Raw genomic sequence first — 17,255 nt, 5'->3', positions numbered from 1 at the left:
AGACAGTAAATAAATAGAATATTAATACCTATATTACTTCGGAATATATCCTACTGAATTACACCTAGAAAATATTACATGGGATTCGAATCCGTAGCCATAGGTTTCCTAAATACAGTCGTTTGAATAAGGAAAGTGACATTTGAAACAACCGATATTTCTGGCCTGTTGTTTATTTACAGTTCATTGAAGATTTTAAGATATATCATACGTCTTAGTTTGTAAAGTCTATTTAAAATAAATATTTTCACTTAAACGTTCTGTAAAGATATTTGTATAGAAACCCTGGAATATTTCATAATGTAAAGCAGGAATAATAAAAAAAACCTGTTGACCGTGGATAAATGTTTTGATGTATCTACAAATTTCAGAAACGTGTAAAACGAACTAAAATATTATATTTACATTTATCCTCATTAACCCTCAGGATACCTACTTGTTTTAAACTGTACCGATAGGACTATTTACTGCATCATATTGGTAAACCTGTGTTCTTTACTGTCAGAGCACTTTGTGTAAAGAAGTGACCAAAATAATTCAGTGAGATCATTTGTTTTCTATTTAAAATACGTAGGAGACACTACCAAAATTTAGCTAGATGACTAATACATAGATCACCCTACCAACAATTAGCGAGAAGACTAATACATAGAGGAGCCTACCAAAATTTAGCTAGATGACTAATACATAGAACCCTACCAACAATTAGCGAGAAGACTAATACATAGAGGACCCTACCAACATTTAGCGAAATGACTAATACATAAAGGATCCTACCAACATTTAGCGAGATGACTAATACATAGAGGACCCTACCAACAATTAGCGAGAAGACTAATACATAGAGGACCCTACCAACATTTAGCGAAATGACTAATACATAAAGGATCCTACCAATATTTAGCGAGATGACTAGTAAATAGAGGACCCTACAAACAATTAGCGTGATGACAAATTTTGTAACATTAATAGAAGTTTATGTAACTTCCTGTGAAAATTTGTGACTGTTTGTTATTTAAAAAAACGTTTATGGAAGATGGATTCCATCGGCAATTTTAGGGTTAAGTAATAGTCAATTAAATATTTATTCTGTTAGAGTAATAGTAACATATATAATTACATGTAAGCATATATTTGCTTATTTTAGCAAGTATTTCTTACGATGAATTGCTAATATTTTCTATTTCAGAACAGAATCTTGTTACCGCTGTGTTGTGATTCATGAAAAACATATCAACGTCCTTCAGTATAAAGAAAGTGAGTTTTGTTTTGTTTTAATTACACTTTTGCACCATCAAACTTAACATAAATGAAATCCTTACGTAACCGAGTAAAGACAAAAACAATAATTCATCTATTATATATACGAAGAGAGATAGAAAAAAATGAGTTTCAAGTTTCTGATTCATAAGCTTTTTTTCGTACTGGAAAGTTTTAATTTGTTTTTGATAGTTTCATCGAACAAATTAAGTAACTTTACTGTGTGTTAGAGAACGTGTGTTCATGAAGGTTTCAATATGTGAATTACAATAAGAGAACTTAAGAATATCGAAATTAAATTTCTTATTATATTTATCTTTACCTAGCTGATTAAACTATCAAAAACAAATTAAAACAAAATTAAGATGTAGTGGCCAATAAATGGTTGAATAAAGCCTCTCTAGTGCATATTTTACAAGCCCGAATTCCAACAAGATTTATTTTCTTTCTTTTTCCTTTTATTTTATAATAAACTCAATGATCTGGGCGATATTTCTTGACCTTTCTGACTCTTTACTACAATCAAAGCCACTTTTATACGAAGTATGGTTTAAACTAGTTTCTGACACGTGTCTGGTGCAACCTGTTCATGTTCTTCCAAAAGTTCTGCCAGTTGATGATGACTGGAGAGGTATACATTGATGTGCAGAAGTCTTAGACACATTCTGGAGTTACAATAGATGTTAGGAGTATAAACAGTTTACTCAAAGCCTCTGTTAGTGTTTTCTACTATTAAAACAACTTTGACTGTTATTACTACAGTTTAATTTGGTTGAGAAGGAACCAATTTCGTCATTTAGCAATCTCTAATTCACGTTGATCAGAATCTTCACAAGCTTGTGATTACAACAACTCAAAGTAAACTATACATGAGTAACCAATATGAAGCGTTGTAGTAGCTAATCCATCACATTTACCAATCAAAACTAATTGATGACTCATTGTCAGGCGCTCCTCGTCACTGACATCATTTGTTCCCCTCTACAAACCCATCAAACTCAAAGGCTATTTTATGTACTGCAAAATACAGATCTATCAGGATTAGCTGTTTGCTTAAAGCAAAATAGCTAAATTTTAGTATAAGATCGCCATAGAATTGTATTTCTGCATAGAGAAGGGAAAACATCGTCTGGGATAACATAAGCAACAAGTAGAGAAACATTATCTGTAATTAAAAAAAACCAGGAGTGAAAGACCCAAAAAAACTGTCTAAAAAGGATGAACAATACTTGAAGATAATATCCTTAAGGGATTGAAAGAATACAGGCGTTGAATTGACAATAGAACTTGCAAAAGGCTCAGGTGTTGTCGTCCATCCATCAACATTATGAAGATCACTCTTGAAATCAGGCCTTAAAGAATGTGTTACAGTAAACAAAAAACCCTGTTAAAAATGGGGAACAACATTAAAAGGCTAAAACCAACATCATAATATCCAACCACAATTCTTCACAGGAGGCACGAAACAATTATTGTCGAATTCTTCCCCTACTTTCCTTTAGACCCACATGGGAACTACTTTGAAACTGTATGGAGCAGCTCTCTCTACTCCAAAGTTATCGAAAACGCACTACATAGACCTCACAGATAGTGCCTTCTCACATGTGATCATATTGAATGTAATAAAGTCTAGCAGAGAATTTTCGACAAAGGTAATTCTTCTCATTTCTGTCAAAAGTCTAAGAATAAAGCTTTTCTCACAGCACTCGCGAATTACCTCAATGCTTCTGTAAACTAACATCATCTTAAGATTCTGCTGTTATTTCAAATAAAGACTTATTTAAATTATATCCAATTTCACGATGTCTACACTTTTTTAAACGCTCTCAAAACTTTGAAGCTGCTTATAAGTCTTGCAAAAATTAAATCTTGTAATCCTTAGATTGGCACAGTTCTCTATAATTTATTTTTTTCTTATATAAATTCTTGGCATAGCGTTTGCACCTCTATGTTGAATCCCAGAAAAAATGTTTCAGTCAGATCCTAACCCTGACTTCAATTGATAGTGACTCGAGAGAAAATATCCATTAAACTAACACTTTAATACAATTTTCCTCACACATCTCGAATAAGATTCAGCTCAAATGCGAACTTGTTCTCCTTATAAATACATATGAATTTATATTGGAAAAATACATCTGTTTATCCTTTCAAGATGTAGTTATTGAATTATATAAGCCTGTGTTTGAGCCTGATTGTGTGCATTTGTTATACAGAGTAGTAACATGGGCCTGCAAATATAAATTGTATTCACTCTGCTGAGAAAGTTAAAGCAGTCAGTAATATTTTTCTGGATAGATTTTTGGCAATAGTAGTATTTTATTTTTGGTATTATCTGAGTTATATATTTATTTATTATAGTTAATCATATCAACGTGTTTTCTTTATAGCTTACTGCTCCTTACCTAGTGAACAACCGAGGTTGGAAGATTTATGTTTACAAATAAGTGGAGATGCCTTGCTCTATTCCATGTTTAGACGTAAGTAATTACCAGAGAAAATGACATTGTGAAAAGAAGAGCATAGTTATAAAAATTATAATCAATTATATCAATGTCTTCAGCAATACTGAACACATGGTAACCTCACATGCAATTGAATGCACCAAGATCTAAAATTTCAAAGAAATTAAACTTTGACTTTACTTAGAATAGAACAATAACTAGAAAAAGAAAAAAAAACTAGTTATACTGAGTTATCCGAACGTTTTCACAAATAAAATTAAAAATCCTTTTGACGTTTCACAGAGTTCCATAAGAACGGTATTAACTTTAAATGATTTATTGTCTATTAAAATTTCCAACGGTTTATTTGTGCATGAAACCGTGACTTTTGTCTCTATCTTGGTCACGAAGAAAATTGGCATTATTATATGATGCTTGGGTTTCTCCAATAATGGATATTCTTTGACAGTTACATTAACGGATATTGATAATGAGTCATGAATCATGCAGCTTCCACAAATGAGATTTTATAACCCGAGATCGTTTACTGTCCAGTGATTTCATGGTCTTTATAAACGTAATCAGTTATTCTCGCGTTTCATATGTTTTCAGTAAGACAATTGCAAATAAAAGTTACTACTAATATGCAATATTAATTTTTTTGTATAAGTTAGTTTTGTTAAAGTAGAAGCCAATTAAAAATTTCTCATGGTTTTACTGATATTTAATGCTGATTAAGAAGCTACAATTAGCTAATCTAAGTTCTTGAATATCCAGCACCGTATTCTATAATCTGTTATAAATTTATTATAGATGAATTATTAATGGTAGAATACGTTGCGATTAATGGGACTTCTCAGAAAGCGATTACAACAAAATAATGTCCGAATTTAATTACAAATTATTTGGCTTTATAAAATTATTTAAACAGTAAGAGAGATAAGAAAATGGTGTACATTTGGAACAATGTATTCTTTTTTACCCGTAACACTACTTTCTGTGTGTTTTCATATATTATTAGGCTATAGCTGTAATTGTCTAATTTATGATACTTCTCAGTTTTTAGTAGATTTGGTTTTCTTCCCAGTTAATTATCTTTATATAGTCTACTATATAATCTCTAGTCTGTTTCTTCACAAAATATCTAAAGTATCTGAGAACAAGAAGAAGAAGAAATGGGAGGAATAAATTATCTTATTTTAATCACAAAATGGTGTCAGCTTTTACGTGCAAATCTTGACGGTGTTGATCAAGGTGCTTTTTCAAGTAATCTTGAAGGTGTTGATCAAGGTGCTTTGTCAAATAATCTTGAAGGTGTCGATCAAGGTGCTTTGTCAAATAATCTTGAAGGTGTTGATCAAGATGCTTTGTCAAATAATCTTGAAGGTGTTGATCAAGATGCTTTGTCAAATAATCTTGAAGGTGTTTATCGAGATGCCTTGTCAAATATTCGTCAGTAATCGATAAACTTGAATAGTCATTGTGATTCAAATACTGTACATACCACCTTTCTGATAAAACCAATAGTTCAGTTGAAAGTATTATTTATATGTTAGTATTTAGCAACACTTCCTACGCACACGATCTAAATTACAGACATAGATCGAATAGTTTAAACATAAATTCTTATTCGATGCTACGGTGTAACAGTATTATAAAATATATATATTTATCAATGATTGAGTGAGCAATAGTTGGTACTTAGTTGTTCTTAAAAGCTTAGTAAAACCACTACAGAGTAACTTTTTGCCCTTGTTTCTGACATGACCTACAGGTTAGCCTGCCGGACTACATATCAGGAAATCCAAGGTTCAAGTCCGCGATATGCTACTGAACACTCGCATTTCTGGCTGTGGTCGAGTTATAAAATGATAGTCAATTCCATTTTTCCATATATGATGACAGATGTCTCCATCTGGTCAAGCATCATTATTTAGTATTGAAATTTTTGTCCTCTTTTACCATTAATGTAATCAGGAAGTATCTAGAAACATAAACATGAATGAGAAAGCTATTTAAGATTTTTATGAATGTTAATTTAAAGATGATTCATCATAAGAGGCTTTTAATCACCCAGTTGGTTAACTTAATTGTTAATTTCAGAACGTTTCGGCTGTTTCTTAATCTGTTGTTATCTTCAAGTATTATTCTGACAGGGACAGTTGTCGAAGTGGGAACAAAGCACATTTTCAAACAACAGTTCTTCCAAGTTGATAGAACATCTGTCTACTCAAGCCTTTGGATTGTATTCTAATTAAACCTGTCTTAAAAATGTCATTTTGGGGAAAATACTTAAAGGGGGCAAATGAATTAACTTCCAAAGATTGTAGAATGAAAATTAATCCAAGCACATATTCATGATGTTAGGAAAACACGTAGGTTCAAGGTGGACCTTTCGAAAGCGCTCGGATTATAGGGATTATTTTAATGTTAAATCCAAGCACATAATTAGAGATTATTAAACGCTACCCATAATTGGGATTGTTTAAAGACGCTGTTCAATAAATCTGTGTTTTTCTACCTAGTGGAGACTCCTCCAGTCCCCTGTCCGTTTCGAGGGTCCTTCACGTTTACCTACAGTCGAGGACACGGTGAATGTGACTACCCGGTATCCACTGCTGATCCTTGCACTGATGAATCTCGAATGCTTTTTAAGTTTAAAGCTTGTGCTAGTGTCATTACATCGGAGAGTAGAGGTAAGCTGGGAAATAAAGGTTTTCTATATTATCGTAAACACACATTAAACCTATCATAATGTTGTTTTCAATTGCCCAAATACTAAAGTTTTTTTTTTTTCGTAATCAATTGAATATTAATGCACGACAACTGGGCAATTTATTCAATCACTAATCCATTACAATTATATATTGCATTGCATAAAGAATAGAAAAAAAGACCAACAAAGTCAATAAAAATTTGTTCAAAGTAACATTTTCAGCATTATTTTAACGTGTCCATTATCTCGTTGAAACAGTCTTATTGTTTTATTCCTGATACACACACACACACACATATATATTTTAACAACTATACATGTGTTATTTTTAAACACTGTGTTTTATAAGATTTATTCTAGAATCCAACCGAAAAACCCTTGGCTAAAAAGGTATATATATATGTGTGTGTATTTTTTCTATAGATTATTCGAAGTATGAGACTTCGTTTTAAATTTTCTAAAAGTCCCTTTTTGTGTTTAATGAACGGGTAATGAACAAGAAAGGCCATCTGAGTCGAAGAATTCTGTAGCTTCTGAATTGTTAAATTAATTTTTACTTCTATCAAATGCCTCGAATGATTTATAGCTAGCATACTATTGTTGATTTCTACAAGGAAGATTTACGTGTTTTTCCTGTGGACTAATTTATATTGGAAATATGTGTATTTTTTATGAAAAGAAAGATTGTGTACAAACAAGAAGAAGCTTGTAACCCGAATCAAAAACAAAATCGTAACGAGGTGTTCTCTGCTGCAAAACGACCATTTTAAATACACGGGAGAGCTGTTCCTTAGATCACATCAACATCTAGCCAAGTAAGTGTTAAAAGTATTGTCGGTAATGAGTGGTCCAAGCCAATCTTCACTAAGACTAACCTCCAAGAACGAAGAAAAATTGAGCTTTTAATGCACAAGACCTGTCACCATTAGATGTCTTTCCTTATTTGTGGACATGTAGCAAATCTAGCTTCGCAGTCTTGGTCTTCGAGCTGGCACGAGACGAATGTCGTTCTTCTCCGACACGTGCCATCTTGCGGCCATTTGTTACACGGCTTCAACTAGTGAGTGGCATCAGTTGACGACAACTCTGCACATTTCAGTTTTGCCATTCCTGCTAACACGTAGTCCATACTTGAAAACCATTTATTTATTTAGTTTTCTGTTAGTGTTACCCCTTGGCATATAATTAGCAGTTAAGCCGACCGTGTAGTCTTTAACTCGCAGAGAACTTCAAGCGTGTAACAAAAAAAAAGAATTTTGGACTTTTTTTTTCTAATGGCGTTGTTAGTCTACGAGAAACGAAAAGAAATTTGCCTGTTATATGACATTTAAATGAAAGGTAATGATCCGTGTGTAGCTTCGAAATACGTCTCACGCCAAATCATTCTAGCAGTACAACTAGCTTTGAAATAAAAAAAAGATGCACTTGTAATTTCTGTTTTCTAGTGTCACAGCTGTTATAGGAAGTGGGGAGTTTAGATGAGAAAGGGGAAGTCTCTACGTTTCGTATGGGGGGAGATGCTGTTTCCCTTCTTCTGTGGATCTGAGCATCATTTAGATGAGCATATCGACTTATTGCTACTCAAGCAAAAGATTAAATTACATGAACGAGAACATTTTGTCACATTGCTTCTTAATTTCTAAATCGATAGAAAAATTTCATTTTCGTGTATGTTAAGAAGTACGTTTTCCGTTCAAGTATGATTTAGTAACATATAAAACGAAATAAGATTCTATTTTAGCTTAGTTTAACTTAATAAAACGTTGTCTTAGGAAAATATAAATATTCAAAAATAGTCATATTTATTGCTTTGATTTATCTGTCTAAGAATAAGCCATTTTGAATAGAGTGAACGAAAATTCGTATACTTATACTGAGTTAATGTTAACTTTTGGAAGATGTCATGCAGAAATGCTTAATTTACGTTGTATTATCGTATAGAAATACAAAAGAGAAAACACAAAGCGAGAATTTTTACCAAAGTGTTTTACTATGTTTTTGTCATTTGCAAACAACCCTGAAAGGCTGTTGACCAATACTCTATTGTTATGTAATTATGAGTAAACAACGGGGTACAACTATACGCTCAAAAAAGGATGTATGCTTTGAGATACACTGAAAAAGTACATTTTATTCACTTAACTCATTTTCAACATATATTCCACTCACATTCAAATACCACGAAAACCGAAAAACAGGATTACTGCACAATGAAAACAACAATTATTGAATTTCGGGATTGAAAATCGGCCCATAGTTAGTGTGCCGGACTGTGGAGCTCATGTTCGCTAGTTTACATCTTGTTACTTCTCCCCCCCCCCCCAAAAAAAGAAATCGTGCTCCGAACTTTGGGGCCATGGATGCGTTATAAGTGGAACTGTTAAATCCTACTATTCGGTCTGAAAAGTGTATCCCAAAATTTTGCAGCTTTGTTACCTCAAAATTATGACCATGTAGCGTAAAGAGCCATCGTGTAGCTTTGTTAGGAATTCAACAAACAAAACAAAGTATTAGAAATAATTATGCGAACTAAGAAGTAATACACATACGTGAAATGATGTATTATTAAAATTAAATCGTCAATTTATCATTAGTAGAATACACTATTAGAGAAGTTATTTACATAGAGCAGCATCATACTATAATTTATCAATGTAATATTGTAAAATGTTGTTCCAAATCTTCTGTATTACTTCCTACAATTCAGCCAAGTTGTTTGGTGCCTGTTTGATCTACTCGATTTCCATATAACCCAATATGCTTTAGTAATATTCATACTGGAAAGTTTTGCAGGCAAAACCATGGTGGCGGTGAGTGTTCCATCGGCTTTTCTTTCTTTTCCGACATCGTTTCGCCACGTGTATACTTGTGACTATTCTCTTACTGGAAAATAAATCCTTACGTCTAACAGGCTTTGTTGTTCTAAAGGATATAAAATTATGCATTGTGCTGTACCTTACAGCAGCCATTGTGCCATCACTTTTTTGTAGATTTTCAATAACATTGTCTGAGATCGGGTAAACTTTTACAATTTTGTCATGTGGTCCTTTTTATCCTGGGAACCATGAGAGCATTTCTCACATAGCTGCAGTGAATAGTATGACTCCCTGAGTTTTTGTAATGATTATGTTGATATGTCATTGTCTTTTTGATCGGATTACAACAAATCATAATGTAAACTAATCAATCAAAACGCGAATGTACTGTGATGCAGTTGATTTTCATACAATACAGGGGGATTGCTGCTATAACGTTTGAATTTGGTAGAGGTTGAGTACATTATGTTTTGGAGCCTCAACACAATGTTGCAGTTAATGTCGCCATCCCCGGTGACAACAATCCTGTAGTATAGTTTCTGTTGTAAAAGGCTTAATCTTAAAACCGTCATGTGCAAAACACACCACTTCTCCTTGTATGCTTTCCATATTCCACCTGATATATGAGGACGATGGTTTCCCATCGCTCGTTTCAACAGCCGGGATGCATAGAAATTCATATGGAATAACATGAATATACACTTCATTCTCGAGCTGTTTGAGTTATGTAATGATTGAACAGGTTTGTTGCTAGGGCGATGACACCGAAAGTTGATCGCATTTGGGACTCGCAGATTTGGAATTTTCAAGACAGGGATACCCGCTGTACTTACTGACATTGGACTTGTTCGGTTCGGTTGTAATTAAGCACAAAGCTACACAATGGGCTATCTGTGCTCTGCCCATCAAGGGTATCGAAACTCGGATTCTAGCGTTGTAAGTCCGCAGACATAACGCTGTGCGACCTGCAACAAATCATACCCGAGTTTTAAAAAAAAAGAGTGCGGCGTCTTATCAATGAACACAAAGATCAAGGGCAATAAATGTCCACGCACCAAGCAACAAATAGTATGCAATTTAATCAAGAAAGCGATTCAAGTTAAATGTACACAAATTTCTTCCACTACAAAACACTAAACCACGAATTTATATCCTCTGTGTTTGTCACCGGACTTGCTTTAATATAATACACTGAGACCATTGTAAAACCATTTTATTCATCATTTCCATAATAATTATCAGTGTTACATTTATGTATATCCATACGTATGTATTATTGCAGTCTCTGTAAGGCTATTTTATCAGTTGGTATTTTTTTTAGCAAGTTCTATAAGCTTGGACAATTCAGATCCACTAAATACTTCTTAAATTACATTTGGTATTCAAAAAGAAAATTAATGAAAAGTATGTATTAGATACCCACTTTGCATATGTTGTAATAGGTTATAAACTAAATAATTATATATCATTACAGATTGCTGATATTATTATTTACTAGTATTTCAGGTGTGTATATGTAGTTCTACTTAATAAAACACTCCATGTTTTGAGTCCCATAAAACCCTTTATAAATAACTTGCAATATTATCTGCATCATTTTATATTTTTATTTTAAAATGTTTGTTTGTTTGAAGTTAACCACAAAGCAACACAATGGGCCATCTGTGCTCTGCCCGCCACTGGTATCTAAACCCGGATTCTAGCGTTGTAAATCTGCAAACATACCGATGTGCCACTGGGGGGCATTTTAAAATGTAAATGTAATTTTAATTACCTCAGTAGTCATATTTTCACGTTTAAATTAATCGTTGGTTGTTCCTCATCATTCTATTTTACAGCTGTTTGGATAAAATAACTTATTATTAGATATCGCAGTGTACAAAGAGTTTATAAATGCAACACACACGTTGTCCAGAACATATTTTGGTATAAAATAAAATAAGTAATAAAATCGAATTGCACAATGAACCGAAAATTTTAAAACCAACTTTACTAACGATAAACATTGTATTAAGAGTTGCCCTCCGTGCTGAATTCATAGTTAGAAGTTTGAAACAATCATTGGGTATAACTTAAGCAAATCTAGGTAAATCATGTTTGATGTGTATTGTTAAATATTCGTTAAGTTTCAGTTTGAGACGTAACGGGAATTAAATAAAGTTTTTCTACTAATATTTCCACCTAATATTTATGTCAAAATATTTTTGAATGTACATTATGTATGACTGCTACAGTAAATTGCTTTTAATAGATCATTCATTTTAAGATTATATTATATATTGCAGTTACTGTTTGAAGATGTATTTACAATTTCAAACAAAAAACAAACAAAATAGAATGAAAAGGTGGGTTGAAATTGTAAATACATCTTAACCCACCTTTTCATTCTATTTTGTTTGTTTGTTTGTAATGAAGCACAAAGCTACACAAAGGGCTATCGGTACTCTGCCCACCACGGATATCGAAACCCGATTTTTAGAGTTCTAAGTCCGCAGACATATTGCTGTGCCACTGGGAGGGAGGGGGGTTCATTCTATTTTGAATTAGTCAAAGTGAGAATAGCTTTTACATTTAGTCTTCGAGGTCTGACACAGTATTTCAAGCAATTGCTAATTTCGGTTACTAATTGAGGAGCGAAAATCTTTATCTTTGTTTTAGTAGATAAATTACGGATTATAGTGCCTTTATAAGCTACGTAACTCAGAGTTTCATAACCTTCTGTCATATAACAAACTTCTGAAGTTCTGCGAAGATACATCACGTGGCATACTTTAAAACTCGTCTCAGAATGAAAAGGTAGTAAGTCCTGTTAACGTATCAGAGAATTGTAAAATATCCGTGGTTAACTATTGTGTTAAAAAAATGTTTTTCCTGTTTTGTAAATCATTTCAAAAAAAAAGTTAAATCTTTTTCACAGAGACATCTAATTTCAAGAGAAGTTATGGTTTCATTAGTTATATAGAATAACAATGCGTCTTGAAAACTAAGGTGTTTATTTATAGCGAAGTAAATCAGATAGTCCGAAAACGTACGGTTTTTAACACTAATATACAGACTGTTAGTTTTAGTAACAACTTTGTACTTAGTTTTAGTAACAACTTTGTACTTATTCAGCTCCATTGCATTTTCTTTGTTGAATTCTTTGTTCGATTTCATAAAACAAGTAATACATTAACTTAGAAATAAAGATAAATAGTTTAGGGTGTTATTCATAAGCTCTTTCCAAAATTAAACTACTTTCATTTTCAAAAACAGTATTGTTACTTGTCTCTGTTCTATTAAAAATCATTTTGGAACATTTAATATTGCAGTTTTTGACGAACGTATTTTAGAAGTAATTCATTAACCCCAAAAAAGGTAAACAGCTGTTTTTATCCTCAAGCTTTTTAGCTTTTTTTTGTTACGAATACAGCTATTTATTTGAAGTCAGGGACTTATTTAGTAATTTGATCGCACTTCATGCATCCTGCCGGATGCAACTCCCCCCTCTCAGACTGCTTGGAACAGATAATACTTTTTATGGTTTTACAAACGATTAGAGATATGACATATGAAGTAAAATTTATAACATAATCTGCCATATCTCTCATTGTATTTTACAGTATTTTACAATATATATATATGTATGTGTGAAGTTTACAATGAAACATTACATTAATTCCATATTTCAGATCATATGTAATATAGAGAAAAACCTTAAAACGAATTACCTATTTAAAGTAATTTACTGTAGTAGTCATACATAAAATACATCAAAGTTAACAATGATTTTTTTTAATATTCTTCCCTGAATATTAGATACTTAATAGAGATTAATTATAGCAGTCATACTTTCTAAAAGTGGAAATGCTATAAAAGATTATGGATCACGCTCTCAGATATTATAAAATAAATTTAGAGTATAAAATAATTTAAGCTATATTTTTCTTATATTTTCTTCGTTTGAAACTTTTAGATATGAACTCATTATTTAATACAATAAACTTATCATTAGTGAAGTTAGTTTCCAATTTTCTATTAGGCTGTGCCATTTGGTTTTATTATTTTAATTATTTTAAACGAAATTTTAAATATATAAGTAGGACACAAAATATGTTCTGGATCACGTGTGTACTGTATTTATAAACTCTTTTCACACGGCGATGTTTAATAATAAGTTCTTTTATCCTATCAGCTGTAAAATAGAATGATGAGGAACAACCAACGATTAATTTAAACGTAAAAATATGACTACTAAGGTAATTAGAATTACACTTATATTTTAAAATAAAAATATAAAATGATGCAGATAATATTGTACGTTATTTATAAAGGGTTTTATGGGACTCAAAACATGGATTATTTTATTAAACAGAACTACATATACACACCTGAAATACTAATAAATAATAATATCAACAATCTGTAATGATATATAATTATTTAGTTTATAAACTATTACTATGCAAAGTGGGTGTCTAATATATACTTTTCATTATTATTTTTTTCAAATATCAAATCTCAACTACATATATACAAGTATTTTTGATTTAGTGGATCTGTTTATTTGTTGGTTGTTAAGCGCAAAAGTGCATAATCGGTTATTTGTATTGTGCCAACCAAGAGTATCGTAACTTGGGGGACTAGTAGATCTGAGTATCCAAAGAGGATATAAATTCGTGGTGTAGTGGCATGAATTACATTTTGACATTGTTTAGTATTTTGTAGATAGGGCCGATGACATCTAAAATTGATCGTTTTGGGGAATCGGAGATTTTGAATTTTTAAGGCATGGATACCCGTTGTACTTAATGACATCGGAAAACAAAGAAATGTGGATCAACTTCAGGCACAAGAATCCTCAAGAAGGAGACCTGCAACAACTCATACTCCCCTTGTAATAAAAAATAAACACAGCGTTTTATAACAAGTGACAATCTACAAACACAAAGGTCAGTGGCAAAATCCGTCCACTTGCCAGGCAACAAAAAGTTTGCAACATAATCAAAAAGAATATCAGCAATTTAAGACACGCGTACACAGGTTGCTTCCAGGAAAGATCACTTTAATCGTTGCATATCTCAAGCTGATGGAGAATGAAATGGATATTTATGCTATACCATACGAAAACATATGAGTCACGTTGCATGACACAGCGCCTACGATGTCTGTACAATCCAACTGTTGTAACAGGAGTTGGGAAACTGTCGTTCTCGTATACATGTATTAGGTAGAATACGGAAAGCTGGAAGGGAGGGGTGGTGTGTTTTGCACATGACAGTCTTAAGATTGATACTTTGCAATAGAAATTACTGTGCAAGATTTTTGTCATCAAAAAGGGCAACATTGACTGCAGCATCTTAGTGAGGCTCAAAATTGTTGAGGCTTTCTGTAATTTATGAAACAAACTACATCACAGTGCAGTCTCGTGTTGATTGATTAGTTTACACTATGAGTGGTTGTCATCCAACCAGTCAGAAAACGCCACAGCAGCATAACGACTATAAAAATTCGAACAGTCATATTATTCGTAGCAGTTATGTGGTGAAAGCACTCATGGCTCCCAAGACAAGAGGTACCACATGACAAAATTGTAGAAATAAAACAAATGAAGGATACTCCGTGCAATAGATTGAGATAAAATTTCTCTTTCAGTAGGAGCTGTATGGAAACACTGAAAAGGGTACAAAGAATAGTATTGTTGATAACACAAGCGGTTGAGATAGAAACCCCGGTTATTCAAAATTGATTTTAGGTACCTCAGGATATGCTATGTATGTGATACGTAACAATCCAATAGAGAGCTTAGTAGAATGAACGTAACAATCCAATAGAAATCTTAGTAGAATGATACGTAACAATCCAATAGAGAGCTGAGTAGAATGATACGTAACAATCCAATAGAGAGCTTAGTAGAATGATACGTAACAATCCAATAGAGAGCTTAGTAGAATGATACGTAACAATCCAATAGAGATCTTAGTAGAATGATACGTAACAATCCAATAGAGAGCTTAGTAGAATGATACGTAACAATCCAATAGAGAGCTTAGTAGAATGATACGTAACAATCCAATAGAGAGCTTAGTAGAATGATACGTAACAATCCAATAGAGAGCTTAGTAGAATGATACGTAACAATCCAATAGAGAGAGAGAGCTTAGTAGAATTTGTTCTTTACAAATGAATAGAAATCAATTATTTTAAAACAACCAAAGATAGTTTGTTGTTGTTTTTTTATGGCAGAGAGGTGAAAAATATGTATATCTACATTTTCAGTAAACCGTACTGGGGGGTCCAATACAAATGTAGCCTGTGTCTCAGAAAAGTGATGGCACCCTGACTAATGTAAGGTTGAACAGAATCTTATGCATAATTTCATTTCCTCGGGAACAAGACCTAATATATAAATGGATTCGTCTTCCAGCAAGACAATAGTCACAAGTGTGCATGTGGTGTAACGATACCTGAAAGGAAAGATAAACCAATGGAGCAGTCACCACCACCATGGCTTCGCCTGTAAAATTTTCCCAGTATGAATATCACTTATGGGATTATATGGAAATTGATTATATCAAACAGGCACCAAAGAACTTTGTTGTATAGTGGGAAGTAATACGGAAAGTTTGGAACAATTTCACAATATTACATTGATAAACATATAGTAGGAGGCTCTGTCTAAAACACTTCTATTCTGTGTCTTATGTAATACTGTATTGCACTAATGATAAATTGAACATTTAGTTTCTATTACACGTTATTTGACGTCTGTGTATCACTTATGCGTTCGCACAATGTTCTATAATACTTTGTTTTGTTTCTTGAATTCCAAGCAAAACTACACGAACGCTATTTGCGCTATCTGGCTCTAATTTTCAAGTGATAGACTAGATAAAAGGCTGGTAGTCAATAGCACCCACCACAAACACTTTGGATGCTCGTTCAAGACCGTATAGTGGGATTTGACAACCACACTTATAAGTCAAGTATAATATAATCTGTAGACAAACTTCAACAAGCATATCCATGTATTCTTATAATCAACTCTGCTGAACTTTAAACATGGTAGCTTTGTGTATAACGTGATGTACTATGAATCTGAGGGACCATGATTCGCATCTTGTTACTGAAATAAAAGAAACACCTCAGCACTTCAGGGTTGTATGTGTGTTACAAGAGTGGTGGTCAAATCCCACCCTTTCATTAGAGTAGCCCAATAATGGGCGATAGACGCTACTGACAAACTGCTTTCCAACTAGTCTATCAGTTCAAAATTATGAACGGCTAGTGAAAATAGACTTTTGGGAAGCTTTGCGTGAATATCTTAAACAAAACCACAACTTTCAAGATGATCTATTCATAAAGTTTAATTTTTACAAAGTTTCCATAATGGTAGGAATACGCTATATAGTTTATATATATTATATAACATCAATATGGCTTGGCCATAGGTTAGTGTCCCCAAAGAATTCGTTTCTCATAATTAATCGCTTTCGAAATAAGTGTATCTGTCAAAGTTTTCTATTATTTTGCCGTTTTTCAGTTAATTCTTGCGAAGAACTGTGTTTATGGTACTAGTAACCGGGGTTTGATCCAGGTTTTATTGACTTCTATGTTAGACTATTGTATGTGTTATCAAATGGATGTAGAAGGTATTATTTAACTTTAGTTTTTTGCAAATTGTATATTTCACGTTATTACATTTTATTGTGTGATCTTCTATGGCATGATGGGCTATGGCAGACAAATATATTGTGAAGTCTTTTATGGTCTTGAGTTCTAACTTTTGTTGATCCTTTGATTCTCCAGTGTATTGGAGGCCACATTCCCAATGGATGTTATAAATATGTTTTGTCATACATTGGCTATTTTAGGTGGTTTGATGTGCACTGCCTGCCATCGTATTGTGTTATGAGTTTTGAATACTGTTCTGACTTTATTCGATGACGAGGAACCCACTTTGAGACTAATAATGGCTGGAGACGGCTTGAATGGATAATGAAGAAAAACTTTAATATAAGTTTAACATAACAGCAAATC

General features: G+C 32.8%; 1 protein-coding gene across 1 annotated transcript in view; it reads left to right on the top strand.

Annotated features, from left to right (window-relative positions):
• Positions 1-1,181: 1,181 nt before the first annotated feature.
• Positions 1,182-17,255, top strand: part of LOC106462510 — a gene marked incomplete at its 5' end in the record, with an annotated part of 64,499 nt that continues 48,425 nt past the window's right edge. The window contains 3 exons of the mRNA XM_022389798.1: positions 1,182-1,257; positions 3,651-3,740; positions 6,230-6,400. Coding sequence (XP_022245506.1) covers positions 1,182-1,257; positions 3,651-3,740; positions 6,230-6,400 — 337 coding nt within the window. The remainder of the gene's footprint in view (positions 1,258-3,650; positions 3,741-6,229; positions 6,401-17,255) is intronic.

The sequence above is a fragment of the Limulus polyphemus genome, unplaced genomic scaffold (assembly GCF_000517525.1).
Source record: "Limulus polyphemus unplaced genomic scaffold, Limulus_polyphemus-2.1.2 Scaffold1187, whole genome shotgun sequence".
Taxonomy (NCBI): domain Eukaryota; kingdom Metazoa; phylum Arthropoda; class Merostomata; order Xiphosura; family Limulidae; genus Limulus; species Limulus polyphemus.
Note: the sequence above shows the minus strand (reverse complement) of the source record. Positions and strands in the feature narration are given on the sequence as shown.